This window comes from Crinia signifera, chromosome 3, assembly GCF_055691185.1.
Source record: "Crinia signifera chromosome 3, ASM5569118v1, whole genome shotgun sequence".
NCBI lineage: Eukaryota > Metazoa > Chordata > Amphibia > Anura > Myobatrachidae > Crinia > Crinia signifera.
In genome coordinates, this window is record NC_139219.1 from 1,163,218 (window position 1) to 1,184,721 (window position 21,504).

The following is a 21,504-nucleotide window of genomic DNA, read 5'->3' on the forward strand; positions in this document are numbered from 1 at the left end:
CGCCTAGAATTGATATATAAAGTCCATATATGTGGTGATCCCAATGTACAGTGAAGCAGACCAGAGGGTTTCGTCCAATTTCTTGTTTATTTATTTTCCTTCAAATTTGTCACCGGCAAAACCGTGAGAAATGTTCCAACACGTTTCGTCTAAAGCGACTTCATCAGGGGTAACATCACAACTTCTAAAATACAAGTATTAATTTTTCAATAATAATGACAAATAAAACAAAATTCATACATTTACATAAAATACATGCATTAATAAGCTTCACTGATAGATAATAACCAATACAGGAAGAAATAGAACAAAAGAAGAAAAAGGTGGTGGTGAGAAAGGACAATTGATTCAACCCTGTGACTGAGTTAATAGGTAATACATATACCTTTTATCAAATAGGAGAAGGATTACTCCTCCAATAAGTATCGGGGAGAAGGAACAGTTCTTCTAAACCTATAGAGAGATACAGTTCTCAGTGACCATGATAATGAAGAATCATACTTTAACTATAAGCTGAGAAAATACATACACACTTTTTGCTTTATCTCTATAGAGTGGAATAAGAGCGAATAATACGCTTAATAGTATACAAGTGTGTGAACACCTAAAATACATATAATGCGGTAATTACCATACAATATTAAATGTGCCATTGTGTTCAATGTTATTTAGTGAATGTATTATTAGATATTTGATGTTAGAATGTCACTGATAGGCATATTACCTTCTTATAGATGCACTATACAGGGAAGGAAAACCTTTTCCTAGAATTTTATTGGTATGTAAAGAAATGTTTTTCAGTAATTATCATTAATGGCACATTTAATATGGTATGGTAATTACCGCATTATATGTATTTTATACACTGTATACTATTAAGCGTATACAAGTGTGTATGTATTTTCTCAGCTTATAGTTAAAGTATGATTCTTCATTATCATGGTCACTGAGAACTGTATCTCTCTATAGGTTTAGAAGAACTGTTCCTTCTCCCGATACTTATTGGAGGAGTAATTCTTCTCCTATTTGATAAAAGGTATATGTATTACCTATTAACTCAGTCACAGGGTTGAATCAATTGTCCTTTCTCACCACCACCTTTTTCTTCTTTTGTTCTATTTCTTCCTGTATTGGTTATTATCTATCAGTGAAGCTTATTAATGCATGTATTTTATGTAAATGTATGAATTTTGTTTTATTTGTCATTATTATTGAAAAATTAATACTTGTATTTTAGAATTTGTGATGTTACCCCTGATGAAGTCGCTTTAGACGAAACGCGTTGGAACATTTCTCACGGTTTTGCCGGTGACAAATTTGAAGGAAAATAAATAAACAAGAAATTGGACGAAACCCTCTGGTCTGCTTCACTGTACATTGGGATCACCACATACAGATGGGGCCGGGCTCATCTTTGCAGGGGATGGCGATGGCGACGCCATCGCCATTCCCTGCTCCCGCGCCATCTGTGTGTCGGAAGGGGACGCGCGCGCACGAGGTGCGCGCGCGTCCCCTTCCGACGGTGCTGCCGTCCCCTTCCGACGGTCGCCCGGTGCCCACACCGGGCGCCCGCACCCCCCCACAGCCTTCTCGGGTCCCCCCAGCCCCCCTCGAGCGGGAGGCGGACAGTATTGCGTCCGCCTCGCCGGCCGGCCGCCCGGATACTGAGACGCGCGTGCGTGGGGGACGCACGCGCGTCTCAGTCAGATGGCGCGCCGTGTTGCTGGCGGATCGCCAGCAGCATGCTGCTGGCGATTCGCCAGCAAGCATAAGGCCGGCGCCGTCTGTATATGGACTTTATATATCAATTCTAGGCATCACACCACAAATGCATATTTTGTTGTTCTTTCTGTCCCTTAACCCTTTGGGGATTTTGTGGTAAGGCAGCCATTGTTAAAGATTCTTAATTGGATTTGTATACATAGCGCGTAGAGGATTATTGGGTAATTATATATATATATATATATATATATATATATATATATATATATATATATATATATATATATGATTTTAAGCACACAGTTAATTCAGCAGCTGCACCTGCATAATTGTGCACTGACTGCAGCCACGGGAGGAAGGGTGCCGGTGATGTTCTCCTACGGTTTCCGCATCAGGAAGCTGGATGCAGAGTCTTCTCCCCCTTCTTGTCCGGAGGTCGCCCGCAGCGGTGTCTGCGGTCAGAAGCCGTGACGTCCCCTGGCAGCGAGGCTCCGTCTGTTAAGTATTGGCGCCTGCCCGCACCCCATGCCGCTAGCTGACTGCACACCCAGCCTGTACTCCCTGTCCCGGGCGCCGGCTAAGTAACTAAGCTCCCTGCCCAGCCCGCTTGCACCACAGCTAAAGGAGACATGCGGCTGCCAGGCAGCCTTATTAGGGCCACCGGCCGCGGCACCCCTGTGACAGCGCTGCGGCACCCCAGGGAGCCGCGGCGCACAGTTTGGGAACCTCTGTAATATAGGAATAACTTTCTGGGGAATATCCCGTGCAGACTCAATAGCCAGAATCGGGGGACACAATTAGAGAAGCCAAACAAGTTTAGTTCTATTTGAGCACAAGTTAAATACTAAATGTGACGCTAGATCTCACCTGTCCCCCATTTATTACAACATCTGGGTCCACCACATTCCCAACAGATTTGGACATCTTCTCTCCTTTCTCACTTAGTGTAAAGCCATGGACAACCACGTTTCTAGAACACACAGAAAGAGTGCACCAATGTATCATCAACATTTATAGTGAGCAGGGGAGGAGAGAGAGAGAGAGAGAGAGGGGGGGGGGGAGAAAAGAGAGAGGGGGGAAGGGGGGAGAAGAGAGAGAGAGGGGGAAGGGGGGAGAAGAGAGAGAGGAAAGGGGGGAGGGGAGAGCTGAGAGAGTGGGAGAAGAGAGAGGGAAGGAGAGGGGAGAGAGGGGGAGGGGACATAAAGGGGGGAGAGAGAGAAATGGAGATAGAGGGGAAGGAATGAGAATCGGGAGATGTGAGAGAGAGGTGAGAGAACAGGGTGTACCTGTATGGTGCTTTATTCTGAGCGGCCACACTGGTAAGTAGAGATGACTGAAACCAACCACCAAGCTGGTCCTTCCCTTCCATATACACGTCTGCTCTCTGGTCCCCGCCTGCACCACAAACACAGCTACCCTGAGTAACACTATACAATATACAAACACACACACAGTTACCATGAGTAACACTATACAATATACACACAGTTACATAGTGAGGCTAAATAAAGACTTGCGTCCATCTAGTTACCATTAGTAATACACACACATACACAGCTACCATTATCTGCGTATGGGATCCTCTAGTTTGGTGTATGGCTGTTCACTGTACTTAGCAGAGCAGTTACCATGTTCTCCTGTAATAGGCACCATTGGACAGGGCGTAATAATAATAATAATACCACGCCGGCTCTCTCGTCTTCTCAATACCACGCCGGCTCTCTCGTCTTCTCAATACCACGCCGGCTCTCTCGTCTTCTCAATACCACGCCGGCTCTCTCGTCTTCTCAATACCACGCCGGCTCTCTCGTCTTCTCAATACCACGCCGGCTCTCTCGTCTTCTCAATACCACGCCGGCTCTCACCTTATTAATATCATGCTGACTGAATTCAGTAATACCATTCCAGCACTCTCATCCGTTGGTGTGCTACTGAACTGGGTCCATTACACTCTCAGTAGTATTTACAATATTGGACACACTGCAGGACAGCTCCACCTGTGGATCTTTTAAAATGTGTCAGTCAGTAATGAGTGCACCTGTGTATCTGAGGTCAGCTGGAAACCGTGAACTGTTGGTAGCTCTTGAGGACTGGAGTTGGCTACCCCTGGTCTAGTTCCTCAAAGACAGAAAAGGCCGCCATCTGTTTGTGTCTCTTACCAAACATAGTAGGACGGGATGGGATCTGATCCTTATCCTGTACCTTAAAGGTTAATTTCACCATGTCAATTAAATCCTCCAGCCCTTGAGAAACCTGTTCAGGTTCCTCCATAGCCTCACCCTCTAATGCAGGCATGTCATCCCGAGAGTCATGTGACTGTATTACCTGAGGAAACAGCTCTTATCCAATAATGGAGGTGGGGGAGCGGTCTGTGAAGACACACTACTAGGGACCAGGGCCTTAGTGAGACCAAGTCCTACTACAGCTGCAGACAAGTCTCCTTGTTGTGTTCTAGCAGTCTCTCGGTCTCTTTGAGATGCTGTTAGCTCAAAGGCTTATTGAGACATTGCATCAGATAACTGTGAGGCCCACACAGGGACATCTTGTTGGCCTGCTGCACATGTATCAGAGAACAGGGCGCCCTCAGAATGAGAAGTGAGGTTAGAGTTACACCTTAGAAGTGCCTACTGCCATGTTACACAGTCAAACAACACTCTACACTGTTAGTATAGGATAGTAACTGTACAGGAGAGAAGCACAAAGGAAAGGCTATGCCACAGTGTCACAACAGTGCTATGGTATATCAATAGGACAGCAAATTTACACACAGCCACTACACCCCACTGTCTGCCTCACAGATCCTGGGGTACAGGACGGTACTCGTTTCCTAGTATGGCGCCCCCGATTTTGATCGTATAGAATCGCATCGCATGCAATATAGCGGCATGCGATGTGATTCATATTTTAATTGTAGAAGCACCCTGATGGGTGCTTACAATGTTAAATGCACCCCCATTGTCAACGCCACCCCCACTATCAACGCCAACCCAAAGCGTGGCGAGCGCAGCGGTACGCGCCCTCTGACCTTTTCATACCCCCACTATCCACGTAGGTGTGGAGTTGATATTAGATATTGATTGCGAGCCCGAAGCGTGGCGAGCCCCGCGATGGGTCACGGATTACTTTACATGCATTCTGTGTCCGCTCACCATGCTTCGGGCTCGTATTCCGCGTCCCGCTCTCCACGCTTCGGGTTCAGTGGCTCGCTACGCTCGCCACACTGTCTAATATCATCATTCTTCGCCCTCAGCAAGTGGAGTTTATACCAAAAAAAGTTCTATTTTGCTCTCATTTGACCACATGAAATTCTCCCAATCCTCCGCTGGATCATCCCGATTGTCACTGGCAAACTTTAGACAAGTCTGGACATAAGCAGGGGGGACCTTTAAGGCGCTGCAGAATTTGAATCCATGACAACGTCCCAGCTCTCTTGAGGTCACTGACCAGGTCCCCCCGTGTAGTTCTGGGTTGATTCCTCACCGTTCCCAATATCATTAACACCCCACGAGGTGAGATCTTGCATGGAGCCCCAACATCGGGGGAGATTGTCAGTGATCTTCTATTTCTTAACTTTTTTAAATAATTGCGCCAACAGTTGATCTCTTCTCACCAAGCTGCTTGTATATTGTCGAGTAGCTCATTCCAGCCTTGTGCAGCTCTACAATGTTGTTCCTGGTGTCCTCTGGTCTTGGCCATGGTGGAGAGGTCGCAGTTTGACTGTTAGAGAGGGGTGCCTTATGACGCTCCGACAGGGAGGACCCCATTTACAGGGGCTATTCTCCCTTGTGGGGGTCCACGACCCCCAAAGAGGAAGAATAGAACCTGTGGCGAGCGTAGCATGCCACCAGGCCGCAGCATGGTGAGCGCAGTGAGCCCGCCCCGTCAGAGCACCGGCAGTCGCGATCCCGACTGTCGGGATCCTGACTGTCGGAGCCCCATACATCAGCCGTTTGAGGGAGTGGACGGGTGTCTATTATACAGATAACCAGTTCAAACATGTGCCATTAATACAGGTAACGAGTGGAGGATAGAAGAGCTTTTTAAAGAAGAAGAAACCGGTCTGTGTGAGCCAGAATTCTTGCTGGTTGGAAGGTGTCCATATATTTATTTCCACGCAAGAATATACAAATAGTTTAAAAAAATCACACAATGCAATTTCCTGTTTCTTTCTGACATTCTGTCTCTCACAAGTGGAGTGATGGAAATTGGGTCAACTTGAACAAATGGTGGCTGTCCAAATACTTTATTGCCCCACTGTATGTAATCCAGAGGCCACAGAAGCATCATGAGACTGCTTATGTAAAGTACTGACCTCGGTTACACATTCCTATTTGGATTATTGCATATACAATTTGGAGAATACGGTTTATGATCTGCAGGGGCTATTGTTACACCACAGTCAATGCCCACAGTGAAGCATAAGCCGGTTCAAAAAAAAAAAATCAGGTTTATTTATCAATTAAGTATATTTTTCAGGAATGGAAGAGGAAATATCTTCATGTATTTTATAAGAATGTTGTACCTTCCAAAACAGAGGCCCACGATGTTCCACTGTCAAACCAGATGTCCAAAACATCTCTCCCCGGTTCATAGTCCAAAACACTGGAAGTGGCGCCGGCCTTGCCAAAAACATGAAACAACCAGCACAGTCATTAGGTTTTGTATGTTCTCCATAAAGGACTCAACTTCCGCATGGGAGAACAGTCCTAGCATCAATAGTCCCCACAACGGTTCTGCCCATCACTATAAGCCATGCGATGGCCATCTGTTGCCAAGATACCACTGTTCTGCCCGTCTCTACAGGTACCCAAGGCAACATAGGGGAGCGGAGACACGTACTCATGATGATGCCCATCACTGACCTCTGTACTAAGGGGCACATAGGGGAGCGGAGACACGTACTCATGATGATGCCCATCACTGACCTCTGTACTAAGGGGCACATAGGGCAGCGGAGACACGTACACATGATGATGCCCATCACTGACCTCTGTACTAAGGGGCACATAGGGGAGCGGAGACACGTACTCATGATGATGCCCATCACTGACCTCTGTACTAAGGGGCACATAGGGGAGCGGAGACACGTACTCATGATGATGCTGCCGATCACTGACCTCTGTACTAAGGGGCAACATAGGGGAGTGGAGACACGTACTCATGATGATGATGCCCATCACTGACCTCTGTACTAAGGGGCAACATAAGGGAGTGGAGACACGTACTCATGATGATGATGCCCATCACTGACCTCTGTACGAAGGGGCAACATAGGGGAGTGGATACACGTACTCATGATGATGATGCCCATCACTGACCTCTGTACTAAGGGGCACATAGGGGAACGGAGACACGTACTCATGATGATGCCCATCACTGACCTCTGTACTAAGGGGCACATAGGGCAGCGGAGACACGTACTCATGATGATGCCCATCACTGACCTCTGTACTAAGGGGCACATAGGGGAGCGGAGACACGTACTCATGATGATGCCCATCACTGACCTCTGTACTAAGGGGCACATAGGGGAGCGGAGACACGTACTCATGATGATGATGCCCATCACTGACCTCTGTACTAAGGGGCACATAGGGCAGCGGAGACACGTACTCATGATGATGCCCATCACTGACCTCTGTACTAAGGGGCACATAGGGCAGCGGAGACACGTACACATGATGCTGCCCATCACTGACCTCTGTACTAAGGGGCACATAGGGGAGCGGAGACACGTACTCATGATGATGATGCCCATCACTGACCTCTGTACTAAGGGGCACATAGGGGAGCGGAGACACGTACTCATGATGATGCCCATCACTGACCTCTGTACTAGGGAAGCCAATCCTGGAGCATTTTTTCAATCCCGGATTTCGGGATTGAAAAATGCCTAATCCCGGGATTCCCGGGATCCCGGGATTGGCTTCCCTAATTTAGAAAATGCACCCCAGCCACCCCGCATATTTACTTACATGTGGGCTGGGGTGCGGTGCGGCCGGGTGTGTGGGTGGACAGCCGGCCAGGTGTCTGTGGAGCCAGGCAGCCGGGTGGGTTGGCGGGCGTCAAGGGAGCCGGCCGGATGGATGGGTGGGGAGCCAGCCTGGTGGATGGGCGGGTAGCGGCTAGCGGGGCGGGTAGCGGCTAGCGGGGCGGGCAGCGAGCCGGGGGTGGGGGGGGGGGCGGGCTTCTGGGGAGCCAGCCGGGTTGGTGGGCAGGGGCAAACGCATGCTGCACAGAGCCACACTGGCTCTGTGCAGCTGCTTGGCCTGCGCAGCGTGACCTCTGCACTCGTCACGCTGCGCAGGGATGTACTGCCGGGGAAGGGAGAAGCCGGGCAGTGTCTGAGCACACGCTCAGACGCTGGCCGGCATTAGACTGCGCATGCGCAGTCTAATCCCGAAATCCCGGGATTGGAATCTCCAATCCCGGGATTGAAATCCTGGCGTTTTAGGAGCCAAATCCCGGGATCCCGCCGATCCCGATCCCGGGATTGGCCACCCTACTCTGTACTAAGGGGCACATAGGGGAGCGGAGACACATACTCATGATGATGCCCATCACTGACCTCTGTACTAAGGGGCACATAGGGCAGCGGAGACACGTACTCATGATGATGCCCATCACTGACCTCTGTACTAAGGGGCACATAGGGGAGCGGAGACACATACTCATGATGATGCCCATCACTGACCTCTGTACTAAGGGGCACATAGGGGAGCGGAGACACGTACTCATGATGATGATGCCCATCACTGACCTCTGTACTAAGGGGCACATAGGGGAGCGGTGACACGTACTTATGATGATGCTTATCACTGACCTCTGTACTAAGGGGCACATAGGGGAGCGGAGACACATACTCATGATGATGCCCATCACTGACCTCTGTACTAAGGGGCACATAGGGGAGCGGAGACACGTACTCATGATGATGCCCATCACTGACCTCTGTACTAAGGGGCACATAGGGGAGCGGAGACACGTACACATGATGATGCCCATCACTGACCTCTGTACTAAGGGGCACATAGGGGAGCGGAGACACGTACTCATGATGATGATGCCCATCACTGACCTCTGTACTAAGGGGCACATAGGGTAGTGGAGACACGTACTCATGATGATGCCCATCACTGACCTCTGTACTAAGGGGCAAATAGGGTAGTGGAGACACGTACTCATGATGATGCTGCCCATCACTGACCTCTGTACTAAGGGGCAAATAGGGGAGCGGAGACACGTACTCATGATGATGCCCATCACTGATCTCTGTACTAAGGGGCACACACGGGAGCGGAGACACGTACTCATGATGATGCCCATCACTGACCTCTGTACTAAGGGGCACACAGGGGAGCGGAGACACGTACACATGATGCTGCCCATCACTGACCTCTGTACTAAGGGGCACATAGGGGAGCGGAGACACGTACTCATGATGATGATGCCCATCACTGACCTCTGTACTAAGGGGCACATAGGGGAGCGGAGACACGTACTCATGATGATGCTGCCCATCACTGACCTCTGTACTAAGGGGCACATAGGGGAGCGGAGACACGTACTCATGATGATGCTGCCCATCACTGACCTCTGTACTAAGGGGCACATAGGGCAGCGGAGACACGTACTCATGATGATGCTGCCCATCACTGTCCTCTGTACTAAGGGGCACATAGGGCAGCGGAGACACGTACTCATGATGATGCTGCCCATCACTGACCTCTGTACTAAGGGGCACATAGGGGAGCGGAGACACGTACTCATGATGATGCTGCCCATCACTGTCCTCTGTACTAAGGGGCACATAGGGCAGCGGAGACACGTACTCATGATGATGCTGCCCATCACTGACCTCTGTACTAAGGGGCACATAGGGGAGCGGAGACACGTACTCATGATGATGCCCATCACTGACCTCTGTACTAAGGGGCACATAGGGGAGCGGAGACACGTACTCATGATGATGCTGCCCATCACTGACCTCTGTACTAAGGGGCACATAGAGAAGCGGAGACACGTACTCATGATGATGATGCCCATCACTGACCTCTGTACTAAGGGGCACATAGGGCAGCGGAGACACGTACTCATGATGATGCCCATCACTGACCTCTGTACTAAGGGGCACATAGGGGAGCGGAGACACGTACTCATGATGATGATGCCCATCACTGACCTCTGTACTAAGGGGCACATAGGGCAGCGGAGACACGTACTCATGATGATGCCCATCACTGACCTCTGTACTAAGGGGCACATAGGGCAGCGGAGACACGTACACATGATGCTGCCCATCACTGACCTCTGTACTAAGGGGCACATAGGGGAGCGGAGACACGTACTCATGATGATGATGCCCATCACTGACCTCTGTACTAAGGGGCACATAGGGGAGCGGAGACACGTACTCATGATGATGATGCCCATCACTGACCTCTGTACTAAGGGGCACATAGGGGAGCGGTGACACGTACTTATGATGATGCTCATCACTGACCTCTGTACTAAGGGGCACATAGGGGAGCGGAGACACATACTCATGATGATGCCCATCACTGACCTCTGTACTAAGGGGCACATAGGGGAGCGGAGACACGTACTCATGATGATGCCCATCACTGACCTCTGTACTAAGGGGCACATAGGGGAGCGGAGACACGTACACATGATGATGCCCATCACTGACCTCTGTACTAAGGGGCACATAGGGGAGCGGAGACACGTACTCATGATGATGATGCCCATCACTGACCTCTGTACTAAGGGGCACATAGGGTAGTGGAGACACGTACTCATGATGATGCCCATCACTGACCTCTGTACTAAGGGGCAAATAGGGTAGTGGAGACACGTACTCATGATGATGCTGCCCATCACTGACCTCTGTACTAAGGGGCAAATAGGGGAGCGGAGACACGTACTCATGATGATGCCCATCACTGATCTCTGTACTAAGGGGCACACACGGGAGCGGAGACACGTACTCATGATGATGCCCATCACTGACCTCTGTACTAAGGGGCACACAGGGGAGCGGAGACACGTACACATGATGCTGCCCATCACTGACCTCTGTACTAAGGGGCACATAGGGGAGCGGAGACACGTACTCATGATGATGATGCCCATCACTGACCTCTGTACTAAGGGGCACATAGGGGAGCGGAGACACGTACTCATGATGATGCTGCCCATCACTGACCTCTGTACTAAGGGGCACATAGGGGAGCGGAGACACGTACTCATGATGATGCTGCCCATCACTGACCTCTGTACTAAGGGGCACATAGGGCAGCGGAGACACGTACTCATGATGATGCTGCCCATCACTGTCCTCTGTACTAAGGGGCACATAGGGCAGCGGAGACACGTACTCATGATGATGCTGCCCATCACTGACCTCTGTACTAAGGGGCACATAGGGGAGCGGAGACACGTACTCATGATGATGCTGCCCATCACTGTCCTCTGTACTAAGGGGCACATAGGGCAGCGGAGACACGTACTCATGATGATGCTGCCCATCACTGACCTCTGTACTAAGGGGCACATAGGGGAGCGGAGACACGTACTCATGATGATGCCCATCACTGACCTCTGTACTAAGGGGCACATAGGGGAGCGGAGACACGTACTCATGATGATGCTGCCCATCACTGACCTCTGTACTAAGGGGCACATAGGGGAGCGGAGACACGTACTCATGATGATGCCCATCACTGACCTCTGTACTAAGGGGCACATAGGGGAACGGAGACACGTACTCATGATGATGCCCATCACTGACCTCTGTACTAAGGGGCACACAGGGGAACGGAGACACGTACTCATGATGATGCCCATCACTGACCTCTGTACTAAGGGGCACACAGGGGAACGGAGACACGTACTCATGATGGTGCCCATCACTGACCTCTGTACTAAGGGGCACATAGGGGAACGGAGACACGTACTCATGATGGTGCACTACAGGTGAGAAGTGATCTGTACCTGTTGAAGCACGGACTGCGGAAGTAACTCTTCGATAGGATGTGTCCACCACACGTCACTGCCATGCTGCTCCACCAGCTTTATTATGTGACCAACAGTGTGCCTGTGGGGAGAAGAGGAGATCATGATTGGGGACGAGGAGCAGAAGACACCACATACGCAGCCAAAACCCACACAAACACCCCATTATTACACAGCCAGCTGCAATAACCTTACATCATAAAACCAATGCCGTCTGATCGTGAGAGGTTCTTAGAACTAGAACCATCACACTGTGTACCTGTGTATGGGTCTGTGAGTGCCTGCCTGAGCATGAGGGAGGGAACGCTCGCGTGTGCTGTATAAGTGAGTGTGTCTGCCTGCACATGGGTAGGTATGAGTATGAGGGAAGGAGGGGCAGTGTGAGTCTGTCTGTGTCTGCATGTGAGTGTGTACAAGTGTATGAGGGAGGGAGTGGCTGTGTGAGTCTGTTTGTGTGTCTGTCTGTGAAGGTAAGTATGTGCGAGTGTGATGGAGGCTGTCCGTGTCAGAGAGTGTCTGCCTGTGTGTAGTTGTTATGTGCGAGTGTATGAGGGAAGGAGGGGCTGTGTGAGTCTGTCTGTGTCTGCATGTGAGTGTGTACAAGTGTATGAGGGAGGGAGTGGCTTTGTGAGTCGGTGTGTCTGCCCAGCAGGGTGGGTGCAGTGGTGTGCAGCAGGGAGGGAGGAGGGAGTACACCATACTTAGCCAGCCGCTGGTTAGCCGCTCACCTCACCCCTCCCCCCTGCCAGTGTGTGTCCGTGTGCAACCCCCCCCCCCCCCCCCTGCTTGTGCTGACAGATGCAGCATGTGTGCACCCCTCCCCCCCACCAGTGTGCGTCCGTGTGCACCGCCCGCTCGCTACGGCTGCCCGCTGTGTCCGGGAGAGAGACGTGCTATGTAAAATTCATATCTCCCGCTGGACCGCTAGCCAATAGGCGCTCGTGGTCCAGAAGCCACCAGTTGATTGGCTGCTGGAACGCAAGCGCCCATTGGCTAGTGTCCAGCGGGAGACATGAATTTTACATAGCAGCATGTCTCTCTCCCTGGCACAGCGGGGGAGCTGGCGGTGCCGCCATGCTATCTTCCTGTGCCTGGAGCATCTGCTCCACTGGCTCCGCCCTCGCTACGTCTCTGGCCACGGCCATGGATTTGTCGGACTTAACGCGGATGGCCTTGCCCTGAAGGAGACGTTTCGCCTGGAGAAGGGCCTGATAGACAGCTCTTAGTTCCATAACCCCTGAAACTGTTGTTCCAAGGTGACCGCTCCCCAACCTCGGAGGCTGGCGTCTGTGGTGAGGAGGGTCCAATCCCAAACCTTTTTCCTTGCTGGAGGTTGGTGGTGTTGAGCCACCACAGTAAGGACAGACAAGCTCGAAGGGATAGGGTCACCATCTGCTGTACGTGAAGGTGATATCCTGAAGACTGATGGAGAAGCGACAGCTGAAACGGGCGAGAGTGGAACCGCCTGTACTGTATCGCCTCGAAAGTGGATACCATCTTCCCCAGGAGCCTGCTGCAAAGGTAAATGGACACATGTCTGCGACATAGAACAAGCCTGACCAAGGTCTGTAAGGATTGGATCTTGTCGGATGGTAAAAAGACCTTCATCTGGACTGTGTCCAGGATCATCCCTAGAAACAAAAGACGCTGAGCTGGTTGAAGCTACGACTTCTCGAAGTTGAGGATCAACCCGTAGGATATGAGGGTTCTCTGGGTGAGAAGAATGTTTTCCAGCAGGGTTTCCCGAGAAAGACTCTTCAGCAGAAGGTTGTCTAGATGAGGTATGATTGTCACACCTTGAGTGCGGAGAACCTCCATCCTCACTGCCATAACCTTGGTGAAAATCTGAGGTGCCGATGAGAGGCCAACTGGCAGTGCCTGGAACAGTGATGATCGTTCACCGCGAACCGAAGGAATGCTCGGTGAGGGGGCCAGATAGGGATGTGTAGGTACACATCCTTGATATCGATAGATACCAGGAAACTCACCCTGTTCCAACCCCTGTATCACCGACTGCAGGGATGCCATTTTGAATTTGACCACCTTCAAGTATGGGTTCAAATCCTTTAAATTTAGAATGGGGTGTACCGAGCCGTCCGGCTTTGGCACGAGAAAAAGACTGGAGTAGCAACTCTGGGTACGCTGTTCTGTAGGGACCGGAACCACCACTCCTGTTTTTCTCAATTTGGCAATGGCTGCCAATAACAGTTGCCCCTCTGGAGGAACCGGCAGCCCTGTCTTGAAAAACCTGTTTGGGGGGAGATAGATGGAAATTAAGCTTGTAGCCTAGGGCCACAATATCCCTTACCCAAGAGTCCTGACAGGACTGGAGCCAGACGTGACTGAAGTTCCTTTGTCGAGCTCCCACCCTCGGGTCCCCCAGATGGGATGGAAGACCGTCATGCTGCAAGCTTGGCGTTCTTGGGGTCCAGCGTGATTGTAGAGGCGCCTCTGCTGTGACCTCTGGAACCTCAGTGTGATTGAGCACCACCTAAATCTGTATGAAGGGCAAAAGGACCGAAAGGAAGGAACTTGGGTGGTGCTGCTGAACGGAGGACCAAACAGGCCAAAGGTGCTCTGCCCCTCCACTAAATTACCTCTTATCACTTGAGGAATGTGAAAAATCTACTTCACAGCAGTGGACCAATTCTTCATTTATCCAGGAACAAGTGATCAGCATGGAAAGAGTCAAATCCCAAGGGTGGGAGGGATGAGGGAGCCTGCAAGTATAACTAAACACTTCTCCCTATAGACTGTCACTACTTGGGGGGTACAGCAGACTGGCTGTAAGCGACGAGATTTCATGTGGAGACCCCCCACATCAGGATTTGTACTTAGGTGTAAGATACAGTTCTGTCATTTATTTTTATTCCCTTTTATTTCTGAATTGCATTTATCTTGTGTGTACTTTTAAAATCATTGTAATATCTTGTAACCATTTTTATCACTTAAAGCTCTGTAGTATTTTTAGGAATAAATAATACATTATTCCAGTTTCTGATTTAGTGTTCTTAGGATCCTGTAAGTCAACAGAGAGCGCGTTTCCATTGTTATACTGTATTGTGCGGTCAGGTGTGAGCCAAACCGCTCCATGCACAGTTTCAAGCGCTAAAATCAGGTTTTGGCTGGTGGCATTGTACCTCAAAGAAAGGATCTGAGTGTCCAAAGTGAACCCCAGTCACGGCCGGAGCTGCTCAGATTGACGTATCGGAGCAGGCGACCGGTGGGTCCGTGACAGAGAGGGTCGGGCAGGAGTATCCACTCCAAGCAACTTTGACCATGTCAATTAAATCCTCTATCCCTTGAGAGGTTAGTGCAGGATCATGTGTGTCAAAAGCCAGTACCTCCTCCTCCTCCACAGGAGGCTGCACATGCGCATTGATACAATTTTGGCAAAAGCCCTCCTCAAGCTGGGATAAGCCAGCCTTGCAACGTGTGCAGGACTCCAATATAGGAGCCCCGGTGTCACTACCGCTGTCCTGACATTGTACAAGAGGCAGCTAAACTGTAAACTGGTACAATTAACAATATACTTCTGACAGGCAGCGATAGCGTTAAAACAGTATGAGAGACACAGCACACATACAGAGGCAAATAAAAAACTGAGCTCCGCAAAGCACTATGGCCGGCAGAGGCATAAATTACTGTAACCTGTGATCCTTGTAGGAAAGGTACAGGGGGGACTAGCCCAAGCGGTCCGGCAGTGAAAAGGTGGAACCCTGGAATGGCTGAGAGCTCTCCACTTCCTTCTAAGCACATGCAGCAGGCAGGCAGGCAGGCAGGAAGAGATCAGGGGAGGAGACCCATGTGGTTATGTCCTTCCTCCTGTCCCCGGAATAGGGGCTGTGTGAGGAGAGCCCACTCCCCCTACTAGCAAATGGCCGGCAGGGACTTATGACTCATGCGGTGCCAGTAAATTGGCGGGTTTCAGGCGCACACCGGGCAGCCCCAGTTACCGGCACTGCTGCCCACACACACACACATTTATTCTCCCTGGTGGTCCAGCAGGACAGAAGGCGGACCTGTCAGGACGCTATACAGCCGCTATATCGCATGCTCCCAGCAGGGATCACAATTACCTGTATTAGGTGTCCCGGTGCCCGGTCGTGGCTGTTGGTCCTCCAGTGCCAGCCACGGTCACACACCAGTGAGTGTATTGTTAAAGGATACTAAGCGCTCACCCTTGTGGTGTGATAACTATGTAAGGTGGTATAAATTATGAGATAATCACGTTTGTGTAAAATAAATTATAATTATTAAGCTAATAGTGTGGAGTCCTGGGTATCTTCACAGGAATAGGCCAGCGAGGTATCACTCCAGGTGGCCCTTATGGGGCTTGAGGATGTCTTTTAGGGACCCCTGTATAGCATAGGTGCCTCACCTGGGACCTTTATCCAACGCAGGAGACCGCAGCTGTCTCCGATTGGGTGGGAAGGGGTTGTGCGCCTGAGCACTGGTGGATGATGATCGGTGTCCGCCATGCTTGGCGAATCTGTCCGACATATGTGAGGCCGGGCAGATTCGCCGAGCGCGGCGGACACCTGCCGCGGTTACTACAGGCAAAGGATACACTGACTCTCCTGCTCCAGCACCTTCAGCTGAAAGGGGTGAGCAGCAGTTAGTGGGACGCCGCTCTCTCCTGGACACATTACTATTACTTTATCCACAATTACCAGCTACTCTTAAACATTGCAGTTTATTGCACCAGCCGGATCATCACCCCCAAGTTCTCAGGTGCACAACTCCTTCCCACCCAATCAGAGACCCCTGCGGTCACCTGCGTTGGACATAGTTCCCAGGTGAGGCACCTAAGCTACACAGGGGTGCCTAAAAGACACCCTCAAGCCCCATAAGGGCCACCTGGAGTGATACCTCGCTGGCCTATTCCTGTGAAGATACCCAGGACTTCATACTATTAGCTTAATAATATAATTTATTTTACAAGAATGATTATCTCATCATTTACACCACCTTACATAGTTGATCACACCACAAGGGTGAGCGCTTAGTAACCTTTAACAATACAGTTCTATCCACAGGGTTTTACTGGACAAACCCTTTACTCAGCAGCTCCCCACATTTATCACTGTATATTATGCAGGACCATGCTAATGCTGACATTCTATATGTACACACTAGTGAGTGGTGTGCTGCTGCCTGGCCCGGGTGATGGGGGAGCAGCACAGGCGTCAAGACCCCCAGCGCTGCTGCCCTGTCACAAACAGTTAGTAGTGCGTGTTGGCTCCTGCCAGAACAACTAAAACTGGGCCTGGAGGCAGGGTAGAGGAGGGGAGTCTGGCTGACCTGGGAGCAGCCCAGAAGTTTAACCTTTCTGGTGCTGGAATGGTCGCTCAGCCGCTCTCTACACACTGTTAAGCCCTGTGGCCCCTGACGTCTCCCGAGATCAATGAGTGCGGATCCTGTACTCACAGTCCCCCTTTTCTCCAATCGGAGCGGGTAACTGAAGCCTAGCAAGTGGGGAACCTGTGCACCCTTACATCTACAACTGTAACTCACCTACTATACCCCACTCCCAGACCAGGAAGACCAGTTAGGAACAGTGGGGCAGATGTATTAAGCCTGCCGAAGAGATAAACTGGAGATAAAGTGGAAAGAGATAACACACCAGCCAATCAACTCCCAACTGTCATATTTCAAACACAGCCAATTGGCTGGTGCATTATCTCCTTCCACTTTATCTCCAGATTATCTCTTTAACCAGGCTTAATACATCTGCCCCCAAGTTATGGGAGGTTTCTACACTAGCTAGAAGTAATGTTGTTGGGCTAATTTCTGTTACCAGACAGAACCTTCCAATTACTGAGTGCAGCTGCTCTGTCATACTCTCCCGAGTTCACTCATTGGTCTAAATTCTGCATAATCCAGACATGACAGATGCACAGAGGGCATTCTTCATCTTTATATAAAAAGGTATAACCGGTACTTCCAGAGTAAGGTTATCGTGGACTGGATGATCTTCTATGTAATTACACCTCTCCGCCTGTATCACCCATGTCTGCTGCTGCTATCACTGCCTCTCCACACCTGCATTCTTGCCTTCATACAGTAGTCTCAGGCCACGGTTCTCCCCAGCTGTCAGGGTTACACCCTCCCTTGCACACTGTTCCAATTAAATGTAGCTGCAACAGTTCTTCAGTTACGGTTCTGTTTACCCTGTATTGTTATTATATGTACTATATGTCCCAGGGAGGGTGCGGCCATTCCCGGCGTGTCCCAGGGAGGGTGCGGCCGTTTCCGGCGTGTCCCAGGGAGGGTGCGGCCGTTCCCGGCGTGTCCCAGGGAGGGTGCGGCCGTTCCCGGCGTGTCCCAGGGAGGGTGCGGCCGTTCCCGGCGTGTCCCAGGGAGGGTGCGGCCGTTCCCGGCGTGTCCCAGGGAGGGTGCGGCCGTTCCCGGCGTGTCCCAGGGAGGGTGAGGCCGTTCCCGGCGTGTCCCAGGGAGGGTGAGGCCGTTCCCGGCGTGTCCCAGGGAGGGTGCGGCCGTTCCCGGCGTGTCCCAGGGAGGGTGCGGCCGTTCCCGGCGTGTCCCAGGGAGGGTGAGGCCGTTCCCGGCATGTCCCAGGGAGGGTGCAGCCGTTCTCTGCATGTCCCAGGGAGGGTGCAGCCGTTCTCTGCATGTCCCAGGGAGGGTGCAGCCGTTCTCTGCATGTCCCAGGGAGGGTGCGGCCGTTCCCGGCGTGTCCCAGGGAGGGTGCGGCCGTTCCCGGCGTGTCCCAGGGAGGGTGCAGCCGTTCTCTGCATGTCCCAGGGAGGGTGCAGCCGTTCTCTGCATGTCCCAGGGAGGGTGCAGCCGTTCTCTGCATGTCCCAGGGAGGGTGCAGCCGTTCTCTGCATGTCCCAGGGAGGGTGCAGCCGTTCTCTGCATGTCCCAGGGAGGGTGCAGCCGTTCTCTGCATGTCCCAGGGAGGGTGCGGCCGTTCTCTGCATGTCCCTGGGAGGGTGCGGCCGTTCTCTGCATGTCCCTGGGAGGGTGCGGCCGTTCTCTGCATGTCCCTGGGAGGGTGCGGCCGTTCTCTGCATGTCCCTGGGAGGGTGCAGCCGTTCTCTGCATGTCCCTGGGAGGGTGCGGCCGTTCTCTGCATGTCCCAGGGAGGGTGCAGCCGTTCTCTGCATGTCCCAGGGAGGGTGCAGCCGTTCTCTGCATGTCCCAGGGAGGGTGCAGCCGTTCTCTGCATGTCCCAGGGAGGGTGCAGCCGTTCTCTGCATGTCCCTGGGAGGGTGCGGCCATTCTCTGCATGTCCCTGGGAGGGTGCGGCCGTTCTCTGCATGTCCCTGGGAGGGTGCGGCCGTTCTCTGCATGTCCCTGGGAGGGTGCGGCCGTTCTCTGCATGTCCCTGGGAGGGTGCAGCCGTTCTCTGCATGTCCCTGGGAGGGTGCAGCCGTTCTCTGCATGTCCCTGGGAGGGTGCAGCCGTTCTCTGCATGTCCCTGGGAGGGTGCAGCAGTTCACGGTTATACTTCTCATTCACCTCTATGTGAATGTTAATCAGACACAGTTTTGCATTCTCACTGCTATTGTAGTCTGTGTGTGTGTTGCTATATGAATAGTTTGAATTGCTGACTCTGGAGGTGGAGTGTGTGTCTTGTATTCAAACAAAAGAAGCTGAAGGGGTGGAAAACTTGTTCCACAAATTCTAGTGAATAGACAGTTTCATCTAATTTTCGAGCTCCTGACCGTTACTCAACGATCCACGTCCGTACCTAAGGGCCACACCCTTTTCAATGACATTGAGTCCCTCCTGCTGTTGAAGGATTGGCACGACAGTCATGACCCAGTATTGAATAGACGTGTTTATTAATGCCGGAGTGGATGAGTCCCAGTAGGGACCGGCTGCAGCTCAGCATGAAGCCTCAGATATCCCAGAGGATGAAGTCACCAATCGCTTAACAGAATACAGGAGATGTTCTGACCATCGCTGACGTACCTGTTGAGGAGCGGCTCCCGTGTCTCCTTATGATAAAATACAGGAATGGGGACCCCCCAGCTGCGCTGTCTCGATATACACCAGTATGTCCGGCGGCCTAGCATTTCAAGCATCCGGCTGGCAGCTGACACAGGGACAAACTTTACTTTCTTTAAAGTTTCCTGAAAGAAAAAGGAAGACATCATAAGTCAGACGGGTTCCAAGTACTGTACCCCGCACACACGGAGCACGTCTCTCCCAGGTTACACGCACAGCAGTTACCACCTGACTCCTGTACCCCGCACACACGGAGCACGTCTCTCCCACGTTATACGCACAGCAGTTACCATCTGACTCGTGTACCCCGCACACAAGGAGCACGTCTCTCCCAGGTTACACGCACAGCAGTTACCACCTGACTCGTGTACCCCGCACACACGGAGCACGTCTCTTCCAGGTTATATGCACAGCAGTTACCACCTGACTCCTGTACCCCGCACACACGGAGCACGTCTCTTCCACGTTATACGCACAGCAGTTACCACCTGACTCCTGCACCCCGCACACACGGAGCACGTCTCTCCCAGGTTACACGCACAGCAGTTACCACCTGACTCCTGTACCCCGCGCACATGGAGCACGTCTCTCCCAGGTTACACGCACAGCAGTTACCACCTGACTCGTGTACCCCGCACACACGGAGCACGTCTCTTCCAGGTTATATGCACAGCAGTTACCACCTGACTCCTGTACCCCGCACACACGGAGCACGTCTCTTCCACGTTATACGCACAGCAGTTACCACCTGACTCCTGCACCCCGCACACACGGAGCACGTCTCTCCCAGGTTACACGCACAGCAGTTACCACCTGACTCCTGTACCCCGCGCACATGGAGCACGTCTCTCCCAGGTTACACGCACAGCAGTTACCACCTGACTCGTGTACCCCGCACACACGGAGCACGTCTCTCCTAGGTTACACGCACAGCAGTTACCACCTGACTCCTGTACCCCGCACACACGGAGCACGTCTCTTCCAGGTTATATGCACAGCAGTTACCACCTGACTCCTGTACCCCGCACACACGGAGCACGTCTCTCCCAGGTTACACGCACAGCAGTTACCACCTGACTCCTTTACCACGCACACACGGAGCACGTCTATCCCAGGTTATACGCACAGCAGTTACCATCTGACTCGTGTACCCCGCACACACGGAGCACGTCTCTCCCACGTTATACGCACAGCAGTTACCATCTGACTCCTGCACCCCGCACACACGGAGCACGTCTATCCCAGGTTACACGCACAGCAGTTACCACCTGACTCCTGCACCCCGCACACACGGAGCACGTCTCTCCCAGGTTACACGCACAGCAGTTACCACCTGACTCCTGTACCCCGCACACACGGAGCACGTCTCTTCCAGATTATACGCACAGCAGTTACCACCTGACTCCTGCACCCCGCACACACGGAGCACGTCTCTCCCACGTTATACGCACAGCAGTTACCATCTGACTCGTGTACCCCGCACACAAGGAGCACGTCTCTCCCACGTTATACGCACAGCAGTTACCACCTGACCCTGTACCCCGCACACACGGAGCACGTCTCTCCCAGGTTACACGCACAGCAGTTACCACCTGACTCCTGTACCCCGCACACACGGAGCACGTCTCTTCCAGGTTACACGCACAGCAGTTACCACCTGACTCCTTTACCCCGCACACACGGAGCACGTCTATCCCAGGTTATACGCACAGCAGTTACCACCTGACTCCTGTACCCCACACACACGGAGCACGTCTATCCCAGGTTACACGCACAGCAGTTACCACC

At 51.8% G+C, this 21,504-nt stretch overlaps 1 protein-coding gene across 1 annotated transcript in view; it reads right to left on the bottom strand.

Moving 5' to 3' along the window:
• Nucleotides 1–21,504, bottom strand: part of IARS2 (isoleucyl-tRNA synthetase 2, mitochondrial) — a 152,241-nt gene that overhangs the window by 77,016 nt on the left and 53,721 nt on the right. The window contains exons 12-16 of the mRNA XM_083175133.1: nt 19,681–19,841; nt 11,719–11,821; nt 6,245–6,341; nt 3,009–3,117; nt 2,590–2,692 (exon numbers count right to left, since the gene is read on the bottom strand). Of these exons, the coding sequence (XP_083031259.1) occupies nt 2,590–2,692; nt 3,009–3,117; nt 6,245–6,341; nt 11,719–11,821; nt 19,681–19,841 (573 nt within the window). The remainder of the gene's footprint in view (nt 1–2,589; nt 2,693–3,008; nt 3,118–6,244; nt 6,342–11,718; nt 11,822–19,680; nt 19,842–21,504) is intronic.